At 38.7% G+C, this 26,144-nt stretch overlaps 5 protein-coding genes across 8 annotated transcripts; 1 reads left to right on the top strand and 4 right to left on the bottom strand.

The window, feature by feature from the left end:
* Positions 1 to 45: 45 nt before the first annotated feature.
* On the bottom strand, positions 46 to 4,168 carry LOC112173151 (E3 ubiquitin-protein ligase KEG). 3 transcript variants are annotated; one of them, XM_024310722.2, is made up of 5 exons: positions 4,014 to 4,168; positions 3,059 to 3,431; positions 2,869 to 2,960; positions 2,298 to 2,771; positions 46 to 1,238 (listed from the first exon to the last, which is right to left on the bottom strand). In XM_024310722.2, the coding sequence occupies exons 2-5, from the start codon at positions 3,422 to 3,424 to the stop codon at positions 275 to 277; spliced, it is 1,896 nt and encodes a 631-aa protein (XP_024166490.1). In that variant the 5' UTR covers positions 3,425 to 3,431; positions 4,014 to 4,168; the 3' UTR covers positions 46 to 274. The 3 variants fall into 3 exon arrangements, with proteins under 3 accessions (XP_024166490.1, XP_024166491.1, XP_040365080.1); XM_024310723.2 differs by lacking the exon at positions 4,014 to 4,168 and adding an exon at positions 3,664 to 3,972; XM_040509146.1 differs by lacking the exon at positions 4,014 to 4,168 and adding an exon at positions 3,534 to 3,652.
* Positions 4,169 to 5,418: 1,250 nt separating this feature from the next.
* Positions 5,419 to 6,336, bottom strand: LOC112172215 (ATP synthase subunit b', chloroplastic). The gene has a single exon (XM_024309469.2). The coding sequence runs from the start codon at positions 6,202 to 6,204 to the stop codon at positions 5,572 to 5,574; it is 633 nt and encodes a 210-aa protein (XP_024165237.1). The 5' UTR covers positions 6,205 to 6,336; the 3' UTR covers positions 5,419 to 5,571.
* A 391-nt stretch (positions 6,337 to 6,727) lies between these two features.
* Positions 6,728 to 9,644, bottom strand: LOC112172214. Of its 2 annotated transcripts, none has more exons than XM_024309467.2 (5): positions 9,041 to 9,642; positions 8,445 to 8,544; positions 8,121 to 8,220; positions 7,297 to 7,382; positions 6,728 to 7,107 (listed from the first exon to the last, which is right to left on the bottom strand). In XM_024309467.2, the coding sequence occupies exons 1-5, from the start codon at positions 9,243 to 9,245 to the stop codon at positions 6,744 to 6,746; spliced, it is 855 nt and encodes a 284-aa protein (XP_024165235.1). In that variant the 5' UTR covers positions 9,246 to 9,642; the 3' UTR covers positions 6,728 to 6,743. The 2 variants fall into 2 exon arrangements, with proteins under 2 accessions (XP_024165235.1, XP_024165236.1); XM_024309468.2 differs by having other exon boundaries at positions 6,965 to 7,107; positions 8,114 to 8,220; positions 9,041 to 9,644.
* Positions 9,645 to 10,224: 580 nt separating this feature from the next.
* On the bottom strand, positions 10,225 to 14,515 carry LOC112174427 (UDP-N-acetylglucosamine transporter UGNT1). Its single transcript, XM_024312196.2, has 10 exons — positions 14,142 to 14,515; positions 13,829 to 13,905; positions 13,018 to 13,182; positions 12,757 to 12,890; positions 11,930 to 12,060; positions 11,789 to 11,833; positions 11,568 to 11,665; positions 10,970 to 11,077; positions 10,777 to 10,833; positions 10,225 to 10,669 (listed from the first exon to the last, which is right to left on the bottom strand). The coding sequence occupies exons 1-10, from the start codon at positions 14,323 to 14,325 to the stop codon at positions 10,595 to 10,597; spliced, it is 1,074 nt and encodes a 357-aa protein (XP_024167964.1). The 5' UTR covers positions 14,326 to 14,515; the 3' UTR covers positions 10,225 to 10,594.
* Positions 14,516 to 19,410: 4,895 nt separating this feature from the next.
* On the top strand, positions 19,411 to 21,300 carry LOC112169142 (auxin-responsive protein IAA29). The gene is made up of 4 exons (XM_024306122.2): positions 19,411 to 19,836; positions 20,143 to 20,414; positions 20,525 to 20,618; positions 20,934 to 21,300. The coding sequence occupies exons 1-4, from the start codon at positions 19,550 to 19,552 to the stop codon at positions 20,983 to 20,985; spliced, it is 705 nt and encodes a 234-aa protein (XP_024161890.1). The 5' UTR covers positions 19,411 to 19,549; the 3' UTR covers positions 20,986 to 21,300.
* Positions 21,301 to 26,144: the final 4,844 nt, after the last annotated feature.

The raw sequence follows: 26,144 nt of genomic DNA on the forward strand, positions 1-26,144 counted from the left end.
ACCTCCAATTTGGGTTTGGATTCCCCCGAAGTTCAGGAGCATGCATTGAGCTAAATTAAACAATGCAAATAAACTGATAAGATATATACAATTATATACACAACAGAGCGAAACTTGTTTGCCCTAAAGTTGACATGATACTGGTTTATACTGCTCTTCACATAAGTTAAAAGAGTAAATTGCCCTATGCTAACCAATAATCTAGTTACACCAGATCTGGATGACCTATTATAGCAAGTTTAGCTAGCTCTGGGCAGATGAACGGGACATAAAGCTACCGAGCAAGACCTGTGGCAGAACTGCCACCTTCTCTGAAAAGGATCTTTGTCACCGGATTCTTCCAAGCTGGATTTCCTGAATTCTGACCATCCAAATGGTGACTCTCATCCTGTATAGCTGCACTCCATCGTTTCTTCGCTTTACACTTCCCAATTTTTGTACCAATACAGATGCCCATCTTCATAGCTGTAAATAGGCCCAATGCAATCAGAATTGGCCTCACTGCCCAATGAAAATCCTCAAGATGTTGGTACTTCTTCACCATTCCTGGACAAGTCTCAAATGTAACTGATTCGACCTCTGCAGGATCAGCCACAAATGTTGAGTTTTCATGCCCCAAAGTCAGTATTCCTGGGAACTTCACAACAAGGCACCCATTTGGTAGGATCCACCATATCTTACCAGTAGCCCATTTCCCTCCCGTCTTACGAGGCCATTCGAATCGAGGACTCAGAACATTGGCTTTCAGCCTAACAAATTGACCCACACAATAAGATTCTGCCATCTGAAACTCTGAAGAAGTTCCCTTCCAAAGAGTTTCCAACCCTATAAATCCAACAGCTACACTACCGTCTCGATTGATGGAATGGAGAATACCTACTGGCGAGTGTTTCTTGTCTTCCTGCTTCAAGCGTACCCAGTCACCAGCTGCCAAGCCAAAAGTAACCCGCTCCAGAGTTGAAGCATGAACCCTCAATGGGTCATGGATGCCATGGACCCTCACCAAGACATACCCATGTTGCTCCGTATCATGTTCTATACCCACCACTGTGCCTTCCGGAACATCCATGTTTTCAGGCTTGCAGGAGTTTGGTGACTTTCTGGAACGAACTATGTCACCCACCAGCAGATGATCCTTTGAAAGAAACCACTCAGTGTAACCAGTGCTACTCGATTTCTCTGTGATTGCTCTATTCCCGACATATGTCCAGTCTACGTCACTGACTGCATTCTGCAAGCTGTTAACATGGTAGCAATTAATAACATATGAGCACAAGTGGTAAACAAGAAAGAATCTACATGACCTTTTGATTAGATAACTAGCATATCAACTCAAACAATAAGCAATCACCACACTATTAACTATATAACCGCATCTGCCTACTTTTGTAATATTTACCAATCCTGTGTTTTAAACATCAATGTATGCACAGTTTATACATGCAATTTTCTTTCTATTTTCAATGATGACAAGAAATGTTGCCTTCAGTTGGCATACATCTTCACATCTTGTTTTAAAATTCTGCTTTGTATACAAGTAGTTCATACAGCATTATTGCTTCCACAATAATATATTCTTGCCTGATAATGACGTATTTAAGCAATGGGCATGTTGATTTGACCAGCACAAGATCAATAAAAATTTGTCTGTAATTTGTAAGGCACTTGTCTGTTCCCTAAATGAAGATGGCGTTTAACATGGACCTGAGTTCACTGCTTACAATAAGAAAAAGTACCCATAACTTCAATTGAGATACTAAATTTTAGATCTCTCCAAGTTTAAAGGAAATATATGAACACGAGAAACAATGACAGGACTTCTTCTGCACAAGACATTCCCAGATATACCTTAAAAGTCAATACTAGATATTGTCCAACCCTGTGTATTGTACATGCAACTTCTGATTTGGGTAATTAAGAATCATAATGCTTAACCAAGTACATGGCACCAAGACTTCATCCTATACTAACAAACATATGCAAGCATGCAACATGAGGAGAGCCTCACATCCTAAGGTGTTCTATAATGGCCACAGCATAATAAGTTAATCCAACAATCTAACCCTTCAGTAGAGTAGAATAGTTAGGCAATCAGCACAAGTCTAAATACGAATTGTTCTCTCTACTTATCAAAAAGCTAAAAGGAGACACTGTATACCCCTGAACAAACCCAGGACCTGAAGAGAAACATAAGAAAAATGCAGCCTAGAGGAGCACCTGCAACTACCTAGAAAGGCAACCTATTATATGAAAAGTACTTTTTGTCTCAGAAACTCAAATCAGATACAGATTCACACCTTTTGAAAGCATTCAATATGTCCATTATTGAAGGACGACTCCGTAAGTCATACTCAAAGCAGCCAAGAAGAATATTCTCAATTGCAGGAGGAAGGCCACTAGGTATGTCTGGTTTTTCTTGCTTTCTGACAACTGAAAAATGTATTTCATCAACAGATTTTCCACACCATGGCCGTACACCAGTCAACATTTCTACAATGACACACCCAAAACCCCATGAGTCAGTCTCAAAGGATATTGGACCTCTTACTTCTGGTTGCCACTGTTCAGGTGCCATGTAGTTTGGAGTTCCAATCCTCCGAGTCATGTCTGAGCTTACCAATGGAATGCCAAGCAATAGATAAGGAATGCCAAAATCTCCAAGAATTGCTTGGTCATTTTCATTTAAAAGAACATTACAAGGTTTGAGATTAAGAACCAAGATCTCTCTAGAGTGCAGTTCGGAAATCCCCATAGCAAATGTGATTCCATACCTGTGTAACCAATAGCACAAGTAAGGATTGACCGACTAAAGCTTTGACAGTTAGTAAAAAGGAGCATTATTTACTATCTCATCAAGACAAAAATCACCTCAAAACATCAAGAAGTGAGAGCTTCCCTCCTTTGAGGTGAGCCATTTTGTCACCAATGGATCCCTCGTATAATTTCATTACAATGCATACCTGAGATGAGATGACAGCCCAAAATGCTCTTAGCAAGCCAGAATTCATACAGGTAAGAAAATCTTCATATAGTGTTTAATACAAAAAAGTTGACTTACCTTTCCATTGATAATTGAAGTTCCATGTAGCCGACACAGACCTTCTACCCCTTGACACTTATAAAAAACATCTTCAAGTTTATCCAACACAGCCTTCATGTTGTCCTCTTTGATTGGTTGAAACATCTTGACAGCCACCTCATGATACTCATCATAATCTTCAGTTGACTGATGATGGGTTGCTAACCAGACATCACCAAAGGGTCCCCTCCCAATCCTGTGTCTCAGTTTCAACTTTGCAGGTTCAATCCATGCACTTTTCTGGTCTGAAGAGGCTACAACAGTTCTTAGACGATCAGGATTAGTATCCACGTACTCATACTCAAATGATGCTAACGGTTGAGCAGGAACAACATGTTTATCCATCTTTGATCTGCAGTGAATTGAATTGATCATTGAAAAGTTTGCAAATAAATAAAAACCTAAATAAGAAAATGAAAATGCAATTATAAATGATTGCTATAAATCTGCTAACCTTACAAATATGACAGAAAGACTTTTGACATCAACATTTTACCTCACACCCAAGAGTTGCACATAACTAAGAAAGAAATCCAAACACTGATCAAATCAAAGTCACATGCATAAAACATGAGATCACAGACCTTTCATTAGAATTTTAACCGGAAAACCCAGATAGCTAAACAGTTCATAATTTTCCAGGTACCCCTGTTTGGCTCTACCGATTTGATCAGTATATACGGGAAGTCCAAAAAGCTAAAACTGGCTTCAACTGATCAGCATATGAGAAACTAAGCAGAAATTTAGAGTAACCCATTAACAAAAAAGGCCAACTGGGTTCTACCCAACAGGACAGAGTACAAAGTCAGTACACAGTTGAAAAATTTCTCCCAGTTTTACCTTTGAAATTCTTGAATGGAAAGTAAAAACAAACAAACTAAAACAGCAAATAAATACAGAAATGGGTCAGAAGCAGAAAACTAGTACTACTCACTGAAACAAAGAAGAGAGAAGTCTGAGCTGAAGAAGGGTATCTAGAATCCGTGAGAACTGAGAAGAGTAATAATGGAAAATGGTCTCTGTACCCCCTCCTCCTCTGGTCCTTCCTTTCTTTATGTTTAGCCGGTACCGTGAAACTTGGGCCTGGGCCCCTCTGATTTCGGAGCTTTTTCTTTCTTTTTTTCTGATTCATTTTACTAATTAGCTGAAATTACCGGCCTGTCCCTCCCAGAAGTGTGCACGCCAAGGAAGTGCGTTAACTTCTTCGTAAATTCACAAATGCGGGAGAGGTGGGGGAGTTTGAGAAGCAATAAATATGATGGATTGAATTATTGAGAGGGTGGTGGATTGTCTTGTGGGCAAACAATTCTGCGAGGATTTGATTAGTTATAATCCGTTTCTATAAGAGAGAGATTGGGGAAGGATAGGTCACTAGAATTTGAAGGTTTTGGATTTGACAATATTATTGCCTAGCTTTCTTTTATACTTTCATAAAGATTAAGAGGTTACTTTTGTTTTTTTACCCCCCTTGTTAAGGAAATCCTGTATGGAGATAGAGAAAGAAATAAAACATTGAGAGTGACCTAAGCTATTGATTTTGAAAGACACATGTGGTCATGTTCTAAAATCTACCATGTGCACAAAGAAAAATTCTAGACTTGTTTCTCTATCTGAAAGAACAATTTCCCTAACTTTTACTATTCAAAATGTACAATGCATGAACATGAGGATTTAAATGAAGTGATCTTATTTAAACTCTAGCCGGAGATAGAAATGCATATCCGATACAAATAAGGTGTGATTTTAAAAATACACATAAAATATAAAAAGGAATGGAATATTATATGTTAGTTAGAAGGTGGAACTAAGTTGTCTCAATCAGTCAATCATCACTATCAACCGAACTTGTGATGAAATATATAGTAATAAACTGATCATCCCGCTTAATCTTTAAGCCAAACGAATAACAACTTTGAACTCAACTCCAACACACTACCACCAATTTTCCATTTCTCTCATTCCTTTCAACCTCAAAAACCTGAAAGCAAAATTGCCTTGGATTGGAAGCAAAAGCCATAAACATGTCAGCTACAAAGTCAGTTGCTGACCCAATTACTATTTGAAGAGGAGTCTCTGAAATACCAGTTCAGATTTGAGTGATTCATTTCTTCAAAGGGTACTTCACTTTGAACCATTAGCCAAAACAAACAGATAAACCTAGCTCAGAACTTGCGGAACTAGTTTACTAATATATGTAATCTTGATGCATCCATACTTTTAATGTGCCTTACACACCTTCAACCCCCCCCCCCCCCCCCCCAAAACAAAAAAAATTAGAGAGTCTCCATTGCTACAAGTTACATGAATACAATTACAAAAAATTACACTCACACCCAGTATTGAAAAGCCAGAACAAAATCAAGAAAGAATATTGATTACAGCAATAAGAAGAAGCACAGTAATTTTTCATTTAACCTGGACATGGTCCCCAAAACCATACACAAATATATTCAATTCTTACATTACATATAGAACTCTTTTTGACTCTGCTATCACAGAGGAAGAACCTTCTTGACAATTTGGTCACTGAGATTAGCAATCTGGGCGTCCAAGGACTTCAAGGTCTCCTCCTTCTGCTCCTCCAGTTTCCCCAAGGCCTCCTGCAACTCTGCCTCCACCTTCTTCCTCCCCTCCGCCAGCTTCACCTCCACCTCCGCCTGCGTCTCCTTCTTCATCTTCGACAGCGCCGCCGATATCTCCGCCCTCGCCGCCCTCATGATCGCCACGCCCTGCTCCTCCAGCTGCTTCACCTCCGCCGACGTGTCCTTCACGCTCCCCAGCTTCTCCCTGATGTCGGCGTCGCGCTCGTCCATGAACTTACCGAGCGGCGAGTAGTAGATCTTGTCGAGGGCCACCATGAGGAGGAGGAACTGGACGGCCTGGATCGGCAGGGTCAGGTCGAAGTCGAAGAGCGCCGCCTTCTCGATCTCGGCGGCGAGGGACGGCGGCGCGACGGTGAGGGAGGTGGCGGCGATTAGGGACAGGGATTTGAGGGATTGGAGGAGGAGGGGTTTGGTGAGCTTTGGGATGGAGATTTGGACGGGGAGGAGCTTGGGCTTGGCAATGGGGGAAGGGGCCGCCGAGGAGATTGGGACCTTGGACGAGGCCATTATCATGTTGGCCATGGCGAGATGAGAGCTTGAGCTTCTTCTTCTTCTTCTTCAATGGGGATTAGTTTGTTTTGATATTATGGATTTTTTTAGAGGGTGTGTAATTTGTGTGAGTGGAAATGTTGGAGAGGGGGGGGTTTATCCAATCTCATTCTTTGCCACTCATTTTGGTATGAGGTTCTCATATGAGCTAGGAGTGGAGATCAGTGAGTGACTGGGACTGGGACTGTGACTCTCCCCGCACGTGCCATACGTGCCGTCTGATCAGCCTACTCAAATCTCTAAAACCCAACCCTTTCAATATAAATTCATCGATGAAGTTGCGAGAGAGTGAGAAATTGGATTAAGACTGGGCAAAGTCAGGATTAAGGAATTTAAGTTTCCTAATGACTCTAATCGTTGTAGGGGTTAGTAGGGCATTACGCAGGAGCCCAATTCGGGTGATTGGGGTTAACGGGTTCCAAAATTCTTAAGAAAAATAACTTTTTGGAAGAGCAGTAAAAGAACAACAACACACTGAGGCAGTGGGATTAAAATCATACTTTCGCCGAGCACTAATCTATTCTCCATATATCCCTCCGAGTATAGCGTTTCTCGCGTTTCTCAAAGCAAAGCCCGAAAATCTTCCTAAAGCCAAGCAACAACCCAGTGGCTATGCCTGGGGAACAAGAAGAACCTCTTCTAGATTTTCCTCCTCCTACAGGTGACAGTGATAACCTGGAGTATGGAAACCACTCTCCCAGTATGCTCGGAAACCCGGTCTCACTGTGTTCAACACAAAGTTCATCATCGTACTCTGGGACCCTTGGATTCTCAATGTCATCACTATTGTAGTATACCTTGTCATCCTGTTCTACTCCTTTGTCCTTCTGTTCTTCCTCTAGGTCACTCTGTTCTTCCTCGTCAAAACTAAATGACCTGCATATACCCAATTGAATCGGCATGAATTACAAAGATGAAAGACAACTACACAGGCATTGCTTCTTACCAATGCTTTGAACATATGAACCCAATACACAACTGGGAATTGTACTAGTCCCATGATTTTCAGCTAAAACATACTTAATTAGATCCACAAAAGATAAATGGTAACAGAGAGAGCCTTACCTCCTGTGATGTTTTGGGCCAGAGAGCCTTTTTGATTGCTTCCTTGTCAGGATGTAGCTGATTGAAACATGCCGGACAAAATCTAGCTGCACATACCCAAAAAAAAAAAAATGAGCTGACATAAAAGAAGGGACTTCCGAAAAGAAAGAGTGAAGTACTACACAAAGGAAGTTTAAAGTCAAAATGACAAAGGAGGCCAAGCCAAATGTTAGAGTATTGCGAAGAAGTGGGGGTTTATAGCTCCAGTAAAAACTCTTTACCACTACACTCATGGCAAGAGCTCAGAGCTGGACTTTTGCTTCCTCCCATGAATCCAGAAACAAAGAAACAAGGATGGGGAAGAACAAAGATGTAACTATACGTCAAACACACGTTTGAGTCAGCTTCTTAATGATGACAATATGTCACCATCATCAACTAAGAATGTGCCTTTGCCTTCAGAAGATCAAATTAAAACAGGCTAAAACACAGAAGACTTGACAAAAGCACTTGTTAGCAAGAAAGTCTAGAACTAGATGGATCAACGAAGCTATAAACAGGCCATAGAACCTAGAGTTGATCAACAAATATAAAGTATATCTCAGCTTAATGAACCACAAGTATCATTATATCAACCTAGTTCAGGAAAATTGAAGGGAAAACAATTGATGCTTAAGAGCTATTTAAGATGAACCTTCAATGTTATTACACCTCGAAATTATAGACATGCATCATGCCTGCGGGGGCAGCCTAAAGTCTCAGTCATAAATTTCAATCAAATCAGCATAAGAGTGACAAACTGCACAAAAGATAATTTTAAAAGCTTCAAGGGACCTGCCATAAACCTGATCGCCGTCTTTGATGCCATAGTCTCTGATATGGTCGGTTTCAACGAGTAGCTTCTGACCAGCATATCCCAAGCAGAAATGCCCCCACACGTGTGGCCTCCATGAACCATTTTTGAACAAGGAAATAATCAAGTGTTAAAAATACATGCGAAAGAGTCTGATAGTGCATTGGGACTTCTCAACTGAAGAACTATAACCAATTCAATTTTTCATGGTAAGCAAACCACTTCAGGTACATTTCATAGAACAGATATCTGAAATTCATTTGAGTGCTAATATTTTCTATTACTCCAAAACATACAAATGATGATGTGAACATACCATGATATCTTTCCAGGTCCCTTCCGTGGCATGTGACTGAAAACCGCCTCCACCGCCCGCTTCAGTTCTGAAACAGTGGCCGTCTTGGGAACCTCAATATCTGTGCAAATTTGAACATCTTAAGTCATGCAAATCCTCAAGAAAAAGAAAAGAAGGTAACGAGATTAAGGTTGATATCCTAATCTTCATTCATATGGTTGACATCCAACATTCTCACAACTATTTTCCTTCTCACCAATGAAACACGAAACAATGAGAACAAAATCTCAAACAAGAAGTAAACAGACAAAAATAGAGATCAAAAGAGATGCCAAGACAATTAAATTGGAAACAATTCGCATGACACCAGGGTGAAAATTTCGAAACCTTTCCACCAATCTTTCGCATTGAAACCAAAATTTAACTACAAAAATGACTCAGAATTCATCAATGCACCACAGGAATTCAAAATCAGAGGAGTAATCCTTCCAAATTTAACTACATTCTTGTAAAACTGAACCAAATTTTACCTCAAAAGAAGAAGGGAAAAAAAAAAAGAGAAGATCAAATATCACAATTCAGCAATGCACCTCAAAAATTCAAGAGAGAAAGATTACCGAAGCTAGAGCCGTCCAATTTGAGAACGGAGAGCTTGAGAGGCTCCTGAGGGAGCGCCGAGTAGGAGAAGCTCTTCCGCGAAAGGCCGTCGATGATGAGCAGCGGCGAGAAGGGCATAGAGCGGGAGCGCCGAGGCCGCTCCGACGAGGATGATAACCTAGGGGCAAAATCGTCATCTTGGATGTTCAACGCGCTATAAGACATAGTGGCTGAACCTCACAGAGAGAAGAAGAAGGAAGAACCCTCTCAACCCATACGAGCGAGCTTATAACAAAAAAACAAAAACAAAAATTAAGCCACCGGAAATAGAGAGAGAGAGATTCCCATTGGAGGAGAACACGCTTCGCAATTGTGAAATTTACAATTGAAAAAAATGGTGAATTGCAGGAGAAGGAAGGAGGGCAAAGCCAGAAGCGTCTGGGTTAGGGTTTGGCTTTGGCTTTTGGTATCGGAGCTTGTGTCGGAGGTAATTCCAGAGAGAATAGAAAAAGAAAAAAAAGAGGGAAAGAGATGAAAAAAAGAGGAGGGAGATTTCCTCTCTCCTTCTTTTCCCTCTTTTTTTTTTTTTTTTTTTTTATTTGGGGTTTCAGAGGGAAGGGACGACAGTTGATGGAGAATTTAGCTACATGAAGTCTCGCCTTTTTCACGCTCCTCTCTATTTTAGTAAAACAGTAATAAAAAAAAATATCTACTCCAAAAAATAGAAAGTTACTATACCAATTACAAGAGAATCATACTGTCTTGGTGACTTGTCTACCGTCCGAAGCATTGTACTAGCTGGCTTCTAATTTTCGGAGAAAAGAGGGTTCGAACTTATACCTCATCAAACCATGTAGATAAGAAATATTATTCGATCGCTAACAGTTTGTATATCGTTAATTATTTTTTTCATTTGTTATCTTTTTACATAAATATGGCGCGTGGCAGATGATTTAACAGGAAATTTGTAAGACTACACAATGCAGTCATTTTCGGAAGTGCAACGATTAAAGTCATTGCATCCAAGAATTTTGACACTCAATGAAATTAAACAGTTGTTTTCAGACTCTGCAACTGGCCAACTGGGGGCTTAAACCACAGGTGACATGTAGCTCACCGGCAAATGCCCAAGGCCGGTGTGTTATAGTTTCGCAGGAAAAACAATTGTTGCTATATATGAAGCGATAATCTGTGGTTAATATACTTTTATCCAAAACTTCATCTCTTCAAAATTTGAGCATATAATGTGTCTGGAAACATTGGAAGCAGAGAGAATCATCATATACAATGTCAAGTCTAACAAATTAGATCAGCAAACAGCTGCCAACACTAAATTGCCATCATTGTTTCTAATCTAATACCTATCCTGTAGAAGAATAACTACAAGACCAAAGAAGCAGGCTTTGTTTCCAGTTAATGGTTGTGTATCCACTGAGCAGAAATCTCCTATCTTTAACAGTCGCCTCTCCCTTCTAAGAATCCATAATCACAAACCCAAAATTGGAGCGGGAACAAGGGGCAAAGGCAGCAACTAATCATCTTCAATGGAGAAAACTAGCCATCCATTGATTATGCTACTTCCCTATGAGCTTATTGTAGGCGTACAAGCCAGAACCAAGAAAACCGAGAAATTGCCCAATGACATTCAACTGCACATACAAAGAAATATATCAGTTTCCATTCATAAAAAAGAAGCAAACACTTTTCTTCTAACAGTATTGTTTCACTGTCAGGATGAGAACCGGTTGACACTTACAATATCAAATGGAAGGCCACCAAATATCACCCAGCCAAGTCCAATGGTAAAGAAATCCTATACCAGAATAATAACCAGAAAATATAAGAGCCCAAATAAAGAACTAATATATCAATTAACAAAACATTGTACACAGGCTGCTAAACTATGTTGTAATACATCCCGGAGATGCAGAAATTTAGTGGATACAAACCTTCAAGTTACCGCAAATTGTCTGCGTTAGTGCTGAATTTAGTGTCGTATTAAGAAATATACAGTAATTCAGGAAGAATGCCAGGACACAGGAACAAAGCAAGACAACCTGCCATATTGAAACAATATATCTCAATCAAAACCCTCTCAAGTTACTTGGAAGTGTACTTAAACAGTAAAAGACGCAAAATAGGCATGCTATACTTTAGTCTGTTGACTCTGTTCCTGTGATATCAGTTGAACCCATCATCCATGTGATGCGGCTGATGCCAGGTTCCAACAATCTTACAGTGACTATATAAATTCTTTATAAATTATTTCAATACTCATTCTGTATGATCAGAATTTGAACAGTCAGACAGCTGAACTGGCTGAACATGACAAGATAAATCTGTTGTCCAACCCCCCTCCCTCCACGACATTCCAAGTATAAAATCCAACCACATAGACAGCTAGAAGGGAGAAGGGGAAGAACAATGAAATGCTACATGAAACATGGTACATCTACTTCAAGTCCAAGTTCAATTGAACAACAGGGCAGCATTAAATTTCATTCAATTATATAGCTATTAGTAGAGAAGAGTTGGTGAACAAGGTACCATAAAACCAGGTGACAGCAGATAAGGAAAATCGATCGTCGTCTTCAAGTCACCATGAAAAAAAGTCAAAACAAGCAAAGCTGGTCCACATATGATTCCTATCAAAGACAAAAAGTATCACTTTATGTCAGAAAGGAAATTTAATTAATTAAGTTCTAATTATGCGCAACGCCTAAATTAACAAAGTTTCCAATTAGTTGTGCTTGGATCTTTTATCTTACCATTACACCACATAAGGCCAAAGCTATTGAGGCCACTGGATTTCCCTGACAAAGAGATATTATCAGTCAATATCTCAAAAAATGTCGAGCTAGAAAAGAGGAAATGCAGTAAAAGAATTCCATAAAGTCCAAATGTACTACCAATACGGGCTATAGTTGCAAGATATATTGCTGTTGTGATGTTGGATAAGAAGACAACAGCATAGCCATAGGCATCAAATGACAAATCCCGAGCTCCAGCAATAAATGCACCAAGAACGATCAGTCCAACACTGATAACAACCTTAAAAATTTCAGTTGAATGAGGAAATCAGGTAGATGGCCAATAAAGTAAAATCTAACTAAACATCACAAGTTTACCACTCAATTTTTCTGCCAATCATGAATCTAATTTAGTGCAGCCAGCATGTGAAGTTGCAAAACGAAGAAGAATAAGGAAAGATCTGAGATCAACTCAGACTGTTGGACACAAAGCTGGGTCCAGATTTCATCTGTACAATTTCCAAGCTTATGACTCATGCAGCGATCTAGGAATCCCAACTAGAGCCTTAAGGAGTCATGTTATCTATCATCCAATACTGCAGTGTCACTCATTCATTTTTCCCCCTCATTTATTGTATAGCAATATATAAGATACTAGATCTTCATGGTGGATTGATCAAATTTACAAATAGGAAAATAAAGAAAAGAAGTAGTGTTGAGGTAGATACTGACGTTCTCATAACACATATTCTCATCTCCTAAGAACCTTAAATAAGACCATATTTCTTATGTGACCAACTATGAACTGCTGAAACATTGTCATCTCATCCACTCTCACCTTTCCAACTCTAATCTACCAGCATTTAAAGACCTAATTTACGAACCTTAGGGAAGACTATGTATGCAGATGTGTATAGAAGACCTAATTTAAGAACCTACGGACATCAACATACAAAATATATACTTCATCAAAATGGCCCAATTACCTTCCAACAATAGGAGATGTATATCTCTGCCCAGCCAGAAAATACTCCATCACCATTGTGAAAACCACTGTAGTCCTCCTGAGGGTAGTGTACATTGGAACATTTACTCCACGGACAGACTCCATGGAGGCTAGCTTTCAAGGAGAAATAAATAGATGGGCAGACATTAATAACAAATATAACTAAGAAAACTACTGATTAAGAGTTAACGATAAAAAATAAAAATAAAAACATGTTCAACATTAAATTACAAATATATACCATGTATAGCAAATAGGCTCCAGCAAGAGGAAATGTTTTCTTCAAAGTCTTCAACGGTACAAGTGTTGTGGTGTTGATATCAGAAAAGGCTGAGGATTCCCCAGCTGTGAAAGTAATCATCTTCCAGCGTCTCAAGGTATATAGAAAGAAACATGAACATATCATCTGCAGTTGCAATCAAATATTCAAAAATCTTTAATGTTTTATTTCTTTTCTACATTTACACAAGGCATACCTGGATATCATACATATACATTGTAACAAAACCCTCTTAACTCTTTTTTTTTTCTTTTTCTTTTCTTTCTGTGAGCATATAGCTATATACAAAAAACAGATGTCAATGCTTTATAAAAATTTATAGAGAAAAAATAAGCCCTCCGGAAATTTTCTGTAACGTCAGTATTGGCTTTTTGAGTTTCCTTTGCAAAATTGTAAAGCTGCGCAAGGCGTGCCCCCCGCCCCCCCCCCCCCCCCCCGCACGCGGGGCCAGGGTGAGGGAACTAGAGTTGTCACGATAGGAAAGATAAATGACTATAAGGAACCAAACACAGTTTTAGATTGCTTAAACAGAATCTTTCATGCCTTTTGAGGCTGTTTAAGCTAGCTAACTTAGTTAGGTATCGAGAACCGCAAAGCTGGTGGAATAGTTATACTTCACATAATTAAAAGCATAATGTCCCCTAAAGAAACACTTAATTTCAAAGTAAGCTGCCACAAAATACTTTACATCAGAACAGCACAAGGAAGCAGGCAGTCACATCAATACTGACTAAGAGATCAAAGCTATTCTTCGGAATCGTGCACGACATACCTGAAAGAGTGTGATGACATTTGCACTAGGGAATCGATAAGAAGAGAGTGCTGCTTTGTTGAACATCACCAACAACACTACATAACAAAATATGAACAACTAAGCATTTAAACAACATCAAACCTTTAAAAAAAGGTATAGCAATGCAGAAAATCTAAAAATTCACAACAAAAATCACAGAGTCTCCAAATAAAAAAGCTAAGAACAAAAAACAAGCAAGCAATTCAAATCAAAGCCTTCCGATTCTCTTCAAGATTCTGATTTCCACCTCTGAAAATTTGAAACTCGAATCAAGAGCGTTGCGGTTGTGTACCTGCACAGGCCATGTAAGAAATTGCAGCGTAGGCTCCACGTCTGGTCATGGCCGATCCTTTAAAGAGCTTCTCCTCATCCTCATCGTCGTCGTCTCCGATGAGCCGGCCTAGCTCTTGGTCCCGCGGAGGATCCGATACCGGCAGCATCAAATTCTTGCCGGAACTCGACGCCCTCACAGGCATCGCTAAGCTCTCGGCGTCGCTCTCTGGCTCCGTCGTTTGTGATCGGCGAGTGAGTTCAACGGTGAGGGAAATGAATAGAGATAGTCTATTCAATAAGGAATTCAAATGTGGTGGTTATCAAGGTCATCTGGGGCGGGTCGAAATGGCCAGGTCCGATTTATGACCTAAAGGTGAAGGACTGAGGAGGAGAAAGAAAGTCGGGTCAATCGGTCCCGAACCTAACAAATAGCGGATCCGGTTCGATGTGAGTAGGGCATTATACGGGTCGACCCGATCAATATTACGAGTTTGACCCTGCAACGTGGCGCATTTACGAAATTTCTTCCGCGGAAAAGTCTATTTCGTGAAACGTCGTCGTATGGCTGTTATTGGTCCCCCTTCTGTTTTTTGGGTTACAAGCTGTTATTGGTCTTTGGATGGTGACACCACCCCATATTCAAATAGGATTCATTTTTGTTTAAATCGAAGGTCCCTTTTTTTTTCTTTTTTTTTTTTGAAATGTCACATTGGGCGACTTGGAATATATAGAGTAATTCGGCCTAATGCATTGGTTGGTCATTGACTCTATTGTATACATTTTATTGTAATAAAATTATGAAACCAACTAGCTATTAGTTTAGTGATATTTCTCTTCACAATACTTTGTTGAGATTCTAAATGTCGAACAACTTTTTGACTAAAAATAAAATGTCATTCCATTAAAGATATTCAAATTCTGTGTAGTTTTATAACTCATGATCAATCATACAAAGATTGAAATTGTGTAATGAAATAAACGAATCTAGACCCATTTTGAAAATAATTTCTACTAATTCTCTCTCTCTTTCTGTTACTTCTTCCTCTCCAGTCTCCTCCAGACCGGCAGACCCCGTTGAAACAGAAAAGGATTTAAAACAAGAACTAATGATGAAAGCTTGGTGTCCTTGAGTAGTGAGTTCAAAGCTTTTGATGACGATGATTGTAGAAAACAGAACTTGAAAGAAAAGTTGCACACGAATATGATTATATCTTATGTCATGTTTTAGAACATGGCAAAGAATCTTAGGACGTAAATTACCCCATGGTGTGTAAAAACAAGACATGATAGTTAAAAGTTTGTTGTTGGTGTCCCAACTACCCCTCAATGAAATGACCTTTTGCGGCCATTAAGTTATTCAACATGCTGCGTCTGATTACCGTAAGGAATCTAATTATCTAGTTCAAGTTCACATGATCGAGTATCGATCTGGTTCAAGTTTTTTTTTTTTTTTTTTTTTTTTTTTTTGAAGAAGAAAGGGCCGGTGCGGCTGCCCTCAAGCCTTATTGTGTCATTGAAAAATTCTTAACTGTTTTTAGTTATATACACCGACATAAATGAATGGTTACGTGCTAATTATGTGAAGAGGTGCTTGTGAGAAGAGATAATGTACATAATCTATGATATCGATCTAGAAAAGTTTCTTATATCAAATTCCAATACAATTTCGATAATATTTATCACAGAACAGCAAGTATAGACTATCAGGAATAAAAACTTTTTTAATTTTTCTTTAGGGGTGCACATAAAAGATAAATAATATGATGCTTCATAAACTCAAAGTAATTAGGTATGTGTTTGATGCTTAATTTCTCTTACAAATGATTCATTCCGACATTTGACAAAATTAAGTTAATGAATCCATCAACTATTGTTACACCCTAGCTACTTCCTTTGAGTAGAGTTTGATAGATCATTGATCGCGAAACCGTACGGGAAAGTTTGATTCTACATTTTCATCCAAAGGGACAGACATGTTCCTCTCCATGATCTTAAAGGAAACCAAGCAAAGTGGTGTGATGATTCTCATGTCCCCAGATTACAAAGACTGCTTCTGCTAGGCTGCATAGCTTAGATTTGGAAATGCCATTTAGATAGTGAACATGCAGGACATGATGAAAAACACAAGTACTTTGATTTGAGAGTTGAGGCCATTAATAGTCACTATCACTAGAGGCATCTCTTGCCCCAAAATCCAAGGAGGTCGAATTGAAGCATCTTCGAATATCTCCAGCCATGGAAACTTCATTGGAGTGAGTGCGAGGGGACCTCTCTAAAAGATAAGAATAAGAATATGAACTAACATTGAATAGTGCTGCTTCGAGCCAAACCTTGCTTCCCACTTCCACTAACATCTTCAAAGTTCAAAGCACGCATGCCAGTGGGGCAATATTGTTGCATTTTTCTAAGGGGAGGGTGACATGAAAATGGACCGGACAGACTTTAGACTTAGTTAGCTAGCTAAGGACGAGTGATTGAGTGCTACCAGTAGATTATTGCACGAATTAAGGCTCCAATTTCACCAAGATATTCAAATGTCTGGCTAATTCGGGTAAACTGGTGAAGTTCATGAACAGCTGCATATATATCTAAAACCATCAATGCCATGAATTTGGTCCCCTGGTTTTATGGAGTTGGCCCTCTCTAGCTAGGCATGCCTAGAACCATTTTATTCAAACCCTTGACGCTATTGGAGAGGAAAGCTAGGTCAAATATTAAACTTTGGCATATGAATTATTCACATATGATGTCATTCCATGGGTACATTGAATGAGAATTCGTCAAGGTTCTATACTAGACATAGAGCTTGTGACAATTCCTATTCCATCTACGTCTATCATGTGGGTATTTTAGTTTTACTTTTCCTTATTATCAAACCGTTTAACGTACAAATTAAATGTAAATAATAATAAAACTAGAGAATCCGAATCACAATCTAACAACAAAATATATTCAAAATCGAGTAGTCTAACATTGCAACATATTACTCGATATGCGCCAAAGGCCAAACTTGAAAATCAATTAGTTAGGTATCCACACTCGAGTAAAATTGTTGTGAATATTATCAACTTATGTCACAAGTAACCCATTGCTAGGATATTTTTGTCATCAACGTATGCAGTACTAGTCATCAACTTACTCAAACTTGATAAATCTGACGCTGGGTTAATGTGTTCGGATCAGATCATGAATGCCAGCAAAAGCATGATTGAACAGGGACTTAAATTGTGCTACATTATCGAGTCCCACTAGGGTTCCACCATCACTACACACGAGCGCAGTCCAGACAGGACTACCGACGGTCATTGAGGGCTGTGGGTTCAGCCACATTGAACAAGCGGGGTTCGAACTGTACGTGAAGACCCCAACATGTCCTGCCCCATGCTCATCGTCACGTGGACTTCACAAGGGGGATACCCTTTCCCTGCTTCGAACAATTAAGCAGCAGCACTACTAGTACTGGTACTACTGCCCTGAGTTCCCTCTGCAAAGGGCAAACCCTAGCTACAGACGCAGTTCGTCGAACAGGTTACCGGCCGGCACCAAACGTATCCTGTTTTGTCCAATTGTTGAGGTCATTTCCGATCCTCTGTGCTTCTTGGTTTCTCTCTCCAATCTTCGATCACCTAGAGGATTATTGGGTTTAGAGATGTAAACTCCGACAAAGAGAATCCTTTAGTAGTTTAATGGGAAAATGAAGAGGTGTTTAACTGGTGAGAGTATCGTAATCATTGCAATCAACGAGGTCAAGGGGAATGTTTCAGGAATCAATTAATACCCATTATTATGGAAGTTTTGATTAATGATTCATAGTCACATAGAGTGATCATGCATGCATCATCACGATTTTGATGGCTGTTTGCCGACTTTTATTTTGGTCATGTTTAGGAGATAACAATGGTTAATCTAACAATGGTTAATCATGCATGGGATGAAGAAACGTCATCTATATCGATCTCCATCTCTATTTGGTCGCCATCTAACTAATTACCAACTAATTATTAGTTCAGTGATATTTTTTGTTTAAAATGTTTTAACGATTTCAAAAGTCTGAATCACTTTTTATTACCTTATCCGAATTTAATTAAGTTTGTGAGGGGATACACCTTTCGTAAGTAAGAGTCGATCAAATAAACCATTGAAGTCTTGTTTCTTCTCCTTATATTTTCTTTGAAGCAAATAGCTGTTTGAAGAAATGCCTAAAGTGTCATATAAAGCGCTCATGGTCTTTCTTGTATCGTCTCACTTCTACGAGTTCATAAAAAAATGGTTTTTCAAGTGTGATTTTTATTTTGGAACAAAAATATATGAAAACGTAAGCATGAACCTCGCCAAATCTAAAAGTTTCAAATGGGTTCCAATTAAATATCATTGCCGATAGAAACTTATGAATCCATTACTATCGAGCTCAACTTCTCTACAATTCCTCTAGCTAATTACATAAATTGGATCGCAAGTACTTAACTCTGCAAACATAATTTTAAAAATTCACCACGCTTTTACACACGCATAAATTTCATATTAAAGAGAACTCTTTAATCAACGAAGATTTCCCTTCAATCATCTTAGCTCTCACAATGTAAGCTTTGCAGCTGCACAAATCATCCAGGTGAAGTGCACTACTATAAGCAGTAAGTAGCGTAGTAGTTGAGAAAAAGTACCAAAAATTTCAATACCCTAAAAATTGATAAAAAACAGCATAATTAAATTTTCAATGCACTTAGTGAGCAATCTTTTTTTTAGCTTTGCGCTCTTTACGCCTTGTTTTACGACTCATCGCCTTAGCATCAAAACTGACTCATTTTGAGGTGAGCTTTACGCTTTTTGCCCCTCAAGGCGCGTTTATTAAAACATTGGCTTTGGCATTGTAAATAACTCTGTAGGTACAATCATTCCGCCTTGAGGCGCGTTTTTTAAAACATTGATTTTGGCATTGTAAACGACTCTGTACAAACAATCATTCAGAATTTGAGATGCTCTACTATAACGAGTAAGAAGTAGAAATTATATAGTTTAGTAGTCGAGGAAAAAGTGGTAAAAGTGAGCAATGAAAGAAAAAGGAGAATCCATTAGGCAATGAAACAAAGACAGCTTGAGACTAAACAGAGTATGGGTAATAGTCCTACTACTTCTGACTAGTACTGAGCTTGGCGGTCATGGCACGTTGGCGTAGTCGTGTTGCTCAGCTGTCACTATCACTGCTCTTCTTTTAGCCGACCCAAACTTCCATGCTGTCTCCAACTTCCTCTCTATCGCAAGACATTGCTTCTCCACATCTCCATCTCAACCTTAATTTCACAAAGCATGTATAAAACCAATCTCCTTAATTCACCTTCATCACCCAAGTTAAGCTTTCTTCCTTTGCTTTGCTTTAGCTTCCGTCTTTTCTCTCCGGCCACATTTTAGTGTTCTTGTTGGTTTTGAGTTATGGAGCTTCAACTGGGTTTGGCTCTGTCGCTTCCGGTTCATCAGAACGCTCCTGTCAAAGGGTTTGATGTAACCAGTCATGGGGTGATGGGTTTGGATTTATGGAGCTATGGATGCTGCTTGGAGAGCAAAAAGAAGCGTAGTCACGACACGGCTTTCGAGAAGATTGGAAATGACGATGAGTCGAAGATGTTGCCTTTGTTGTTGTGGCATGGCCAGCCGGATGAGGAAGACGATGATGGCAAGAGGCAAAAGAAAAGAGACTCTTGCAGTCTCATCGATACCAAGTAATTTCAGCATACGGTTTTCTTATCACACGTTGCACACTTGAGAATTAGAGATGCTGTGATATACTCTTTTCTGTAATTTGATTCATAGTCTAACAACATAACACAATTAGGATTAGCGTCCCAGAGATCATTTTCATGTGCATACATATTATGTTTTGTGGAAGTAAATTAAATATTGCTTAATTAGCTGATCATGATCATGATTTTTAAGCTCAAAGAAACATCTTTTGTTGGTAGGAGTAACCAGATTAAATAATCAAGGATATTTAACTGAATTGTGATCTTGTCTCAAATGTTAAATAGTGATGATGGAGAAGGAAACCAAGTTGTTGGGTGGCCACCAATTAAATCATGGAGGAAGAAGATGTTTTTTCCTGATCATCAACACCATGGTCGTGGCCGCCACGATCTCCAGAATCATCAGAATATAGTGGCAAAGGAAAATGATGGGGCAGAAAATTCCATGTACGTAAAGGTGAAGATGGAAGGAGTGGGAATTCTGAGGAAGATAGATATAAAGCTGCATCACTCTTATCAGACACTTAGAGACTCCTTGATAGCCATGTTTGCCAAATGTAAGTGCTTATACTTCGCTCCTAACATTCCGAAAGAGGCTTAATTTTTGGACCTTAAGTTAATTTTTGTACGTGCTTTAATATATTCTTGGTTCTGATTTGATGCACAGGCAAAGGATGTGAGAATGAGGATACTGCAGATTTTACTTTGACTTATCAGGACGTACATGGAGATTGGTCGGTTGCTGGAGATGTTCCCTGGCAGTACGTACTTTTACCCTTTTCGGTTTCTCATATTCGATCTGTATGGTTTTTACTTCTTACAGACATAATTAGAAAAAAAAAAAAAAAACATGTGAAATTATTCGTACCGCTCTTGCTGAAATAGAAAACAGTACTAATGAGAGCTCAGATCCCTTTCTATAGTCATATTGTACCTTTTTTTATTTTTATTTTTTTATGTACGTATATATGTATTTTTTATTTTTTATGTACGTATATATGTATGAGATGTTTTTAGAGAATAATACAAAACTCTTTGTGACATATAGTAACAATGTTGTGGGAATGATGTTGCAGAACTTTCGTCAACTCCGTGCAGCGCCTGGAGATTGTAAAGAATGGTGGTTGAGCCCATGAACTCGGTTTGATAGGGTTGCTAGCTACTATTAACTAGTTATCTGATAGATCGATGATGATCAGCTTTGCCTAGCTAGCTACTAGTAGAAAGTATATGATAATATATATATATATATATATATATATATATATAATGCTTATATGGAGAACCAAAAGATCGGCTTTTGGAGATTCCATCACAGCTAGAATAAGTCAAATGATCCAAGTTTGTACTACCGCACGAACGGTAAAGAAAGACGATGAATACGAAAAGTAAAAGAAAAAAGCACGTGGAGTACATATAATGATCTTAGTACTCTCTATGTTAGCCCCAGTTTTATTTTGTAATGGATTCTGCAAACTCGTATATTAATTAGCAAATTACCATTAAATACACTTCTAGCCCACATTTTACCACTAACAGGCCTGTTTTCTTGGTTTCCCATGCGGTATTGTTTCAGTTTCACGCCCAAGCCCATGCGGCCTAGTTCATTTATTTTTGAATTTCTTTCAGTTAACAGGTAATTGCTAAATTGCCCTTTTTATAGTTTAACCAACTGAAAGATCAATTCAGAGTTTTTGACAGCTCCAACAAAATTGAAGACGCACAACTTCTTCACGCTCAACCAAGCCCATCCTATGTCTATTGCAGCAGTCTTCCTCTTTGCCATTGCGATTAATCTGTGTATATGATAAATGCAAATATATGAGTACTGATCCTCAGTAGTTTACTAACTCTTAATAGTGTACTAACCCTCAATAGTTTACTGACTCCAAATTTTATTAACAAACCATTATAGCTTACAAGAATGCAAAAGAACTTATCAAAAGATCCTCACAGTTGCAGCAGATCAATGACCAGAATTTCAAGCAAAAAATATAGACTAACAATAGTAATAAGATTAAATATCCACAGAGTCTATATGTAGACATAATTGCAATGACCCTCCCATAAAGTAAAGCTAAGAAATCTGTCTAAAAATACAAGCTCAATTGAACCGATAATAGATTTGAGTTGAATACCTCATGCAATCAAGCAAATGCAATCATGAAGCTAAAGTTATTGATCCTCATAAATAAACATAAAAATGAGGTTGCAATACACATACGGTTACTGACCCCCAAAATCATACTGATCCTCAATAGTTTACTGACACTCAATGGGATTAATAAACCATTATAGCTTATAAGAATGACTTCCGTATTGGAAAGTGATAGCTTAAAAAGAACTAATATTTTTCACCTAATTCCATTACCAACCACTGGTTTCATTACTATCAGGCTAATAGCAGTTTTCGCCAATTATATTTAAAAAGAGTACAAGCTATTCACCTAACTTAAAATGCAACGATTGAGAAGTCAAAACTAATTAAGAAACTAGAGCACCCAAAAAGCCATGCAAGCAACTAAAAAGAACAAGAAAGCATAGAATTAGAATCACATTTAATATAGCAAAAGAGAACTGGATAACAATGGAATTTGTAAATTAGAATGGCAAAGGATAACATGGAGGAAAGTAATTATTATCTGTGAAGAAGCATATCCAACAAAAAGTAGTTCACTAAGTAAAGAAAAAGCAGTTCATTAATAGACAGACCATAGCATTCATAAAGAGTAGCAAGCAACAAAAACAAGTTTCTTCATATTTATGACCTTCACTCAAAAGCCCATTGGTTAAGGCTACTGACCCTTAATACCCTACTTATAGAGACAAATATCTACAGAAATCAAATGATACGTACAAAAAGAATTTGCAGAAATTTTCAAGCAAAAATTTGCAGAACTCTCAATTGCACCATCAAATTAAGTATATAGGAATCAAACAAAGGATTTCCAAATAGGAATCAAACAGTTCACACTAAGAAAAACAGTAACAGTATTCACAACCAAACTGAGCATAATCAGATTTCTAAACCAAAATCCTTTATGTGAGGGAGAGATTGTGACAAGATGAGGCTGAAGGAAATTGGAGGATCTGAAGGATTCGACAATGTTGATTGCAAAGCTGTTGACTTCGATGGAGGCAAAGAACCGATTGTTGTGATCGAGGCCCTACTTCATGCTGCTATACTCACCTATTCAAAATTCAACAAAAAAGCACAAAAATCAGACTATAGCTACTGACCTCAGTAACTAGAAATTTCTCTACTGACCTTCAAGCCCTAGCTTCGCAGGAACCTCGCCACCGGGGTTGCTCCCTCGCTTCGCCGCTTGGCTTCACGGCCTGCTTGCTTTGCCCTCGTTTCGCGACCTGTTTGCTTCGCCCTGGCTTCGTCGCCTAGCTTGGCCGAAGATTTAGATGATTTAGAGAGATTTTGACTTTGGAACTGTTTTGATTTTGGGAGAAATGGCTCTGTGGCATGTTTCGTAATTTTCTTAATATTGGAGTGTTTTTTCTTTACGATGGGCTGACAGCCCGTTACAATTGTTGGTCGCACAGGATATTGGTTTTGGAGTCTGTTAGTGCTAAATTATAGTGTCATTTTGTAGTTATTGTTCTTTAACTCTATATTAATCATCTATTCTATGATTCTATCAATCTAAGAATTGGTGATAAAATTACTAAGCAAAAATATAAAAAATAAAGGATTAAATTTTGTTTAGTCCCTGTACACTACCTCCAAATTTTTTTTAGTCCCTGACATTTCAATTTAATCTATAAAATCTCTGACCTCACAATTTTCATCCAATTAGTCCACTCTATTAAGGTTCCGTCAAAATCTGCCGTTAAGTTGCTGAAAAGGTCATCCTTTTCACGCCACCGCAGTTATTTGCATGCCACAACATTGAAAAATTGTCCAATATACCCTATTGCTGTTTCCTCCCTTCTTCTTCTTCACACCCAAAATCTAAAGCATAAGAGAATCACCACCACTACCACCATAACCACCACCAAGCTCTCTCTCCGAGCCCAACCACTACCACGAAGCTCAATTCTCTTCTCCTTTCCTCCTCTACTCACTTGAAACCCAGATCCAACAGTGTTATCCCTTCTTCTGTGTTCTAAATTCTCAGATCAGTCACACATCTTCAACACCACCACATCCAATCTAACCTTGCAAGCAACATAATCAAATTTTCGATCAAAATCCCAAATCCACCGTCACTACCACAGTACCACCATAACCACCATCGAGCTATCCACCACCAAAACCGCCCTATCACCACCCCCAAACTTCAAAAACTTCAATTGAGTGCCCATACCCATACCAGATCGAATATCATACTCAGACCTGTAGTAGACCAGTCACTGAGCTGCAGACCCGACGCTTAGAAACCACCACGACGTCTTCTCCTCACGTCATTCCTCGATCCAGACCACCGACGTTTGACCTAGATTCCACCGGCGGCCTCCGTATCGTCCAACGACATAGGAACCAGACTCACGCGCTAGTAAGCAGGATCTAGATTTGATCTGGACACCCAGATTACCCAATCTGCTCCGCCGGTCAATCAGCCCTTCACCGACCATTTTCTCTGGCGGTCTTCATCTTTTCATTAATTTCACCAGGCCATGACTCACCTCCCATGTCTTGCTCTCTTGTCCTTCGAATTAGAATTTTACCATCTGAGCATATACCATCTAGAAGATCACCATCTGGACTCTGCACCATCAACAAACAAGGAGCACTATTCCATTACAAAGCTAGAGACATAGCAAGAATAGAGGAAGTGAATAGGCTTGAACCATCTCTTGGTTCCTTCACTGGGTTCTTCTCGATTTTGGGCTCATGGAGTGGCTTTGCTTCGTATTCCGAAACAACGGTTTCTTCTTCAGTTTTGAGGTCGGATTTGATGAGAGGAAGAAGAAGAGCTAGGTGATGAGGCCGGTTTTTGGGTAAAGGAACAAGAGGAAGAAGAGATTGAAGCAAGAACCAAAAAGAGAAGAATTGAAAAAATTAAAAGGGGAGGCTAGGGTTATTCTCGACATTTTAACATCCACAACGCTTACGTGGCGCTGAGTTGGCGCTAACTTTAATGTCACGTCAGCCTACAAACGGAGCAATTGGATGGAGTGTCCCGATCAGACGAAAATTGTGACGTTACAGACTTTTCAGATTAAATGAGAATATCATGAACTAAAACGATTTTGGAGGCAGAGTACAGGGACTAAACAAAATTTAATCCAAAAAGTAAAAATAAAAGAGGGTAAATTGGTAAAGGAAGCAATAGCAAAAGCTCACAGATATTCGTGTGTTACTCATTTCAGACATAAATCTGTACCAAAAACTTATTGTCACGGAAATCTGTCCCTCCATTATTCACATAATATAAAAATTACGATTTCTAAATAAACTAATTTATAATACGTACAAAAATCTGTGTGAATATCAACTCAACAGATATCTGTGTGAAAATATTTTAGCTTTTACACAGATATCTGTTATTGTTGTTTATTCACACGGATTTTTGTTGATATTGTTATTGTATAAATTATTGTGAGGCCAATTATACTTATTTCACATGGTTATTTGTTAGTATAAACATTTCGCACAGATATCTGTGACTTTTAAATAAGGGTTTTTGTCTATTTACCATATTTTTAGAGATTTTTTTTCTACTTACCCCATTAAGTTTTTATAATTCTCTCTTACCCAAAATACTCTAAGGAGGTATTCTCTAATACCCCATTAAGATTTTTATTTATTTTTTATTTTTTTAAATACCATTTTACCCTTACCCCTTTGTTACTTAGAAAGAGAGAGAAAAAAAAATGGAAGAGAGAGAAACCATGGGAGACTTCGCCGGAGTCCCGTCACTGGCCTCCGGAATCCCGTCACAGGCCGCCGGATTCCTGTCACCGGCCACCGGAGTCCCGTCACCAACCACCACCCACTGGAATTTGCTGAAAATCTCACCGGAAAGTTTTTTTGCACCCAATAGACATCTATTAGAGGGGCAATAGAGGTCTATTGCCTCCCAATGGACGTCTATTGCCCCCCAATAGAACTTTCGATAGCCGGAATAGGAACTAATCTTCCTAAAATTAGGCAGATTTACTTTGATTAAAGAAAAAATGAAGAAATTATCAATTTTAAAACTTCTATTGCCTCCCAATAGAACTTTCGATAGCCGGAATAGGAACTAATCTTCCTAAAATTAGGCCGATTTACTTTGATTAAAGAAAAAATGAAGAAACTATCAATTTTAAAACTTCTATTGCCTCCCAAT

The sequence above is a fragment of the Rosa chinensis genome, chromosome 6 (assembly GCF_002994745.2).
Source record: "Rosa chinensis cultivar Old Blush chromosome 6, RchiOBHm-V2, whole genome shotgun sequence".
NCBI classification, from domain to species: domain Eukaryota; kingdom Viridiplantae; phylum Streptophyta; class Magnoliopsida; order Rosales; family Rosaceae; genus Rosa; species Rosa chinensis.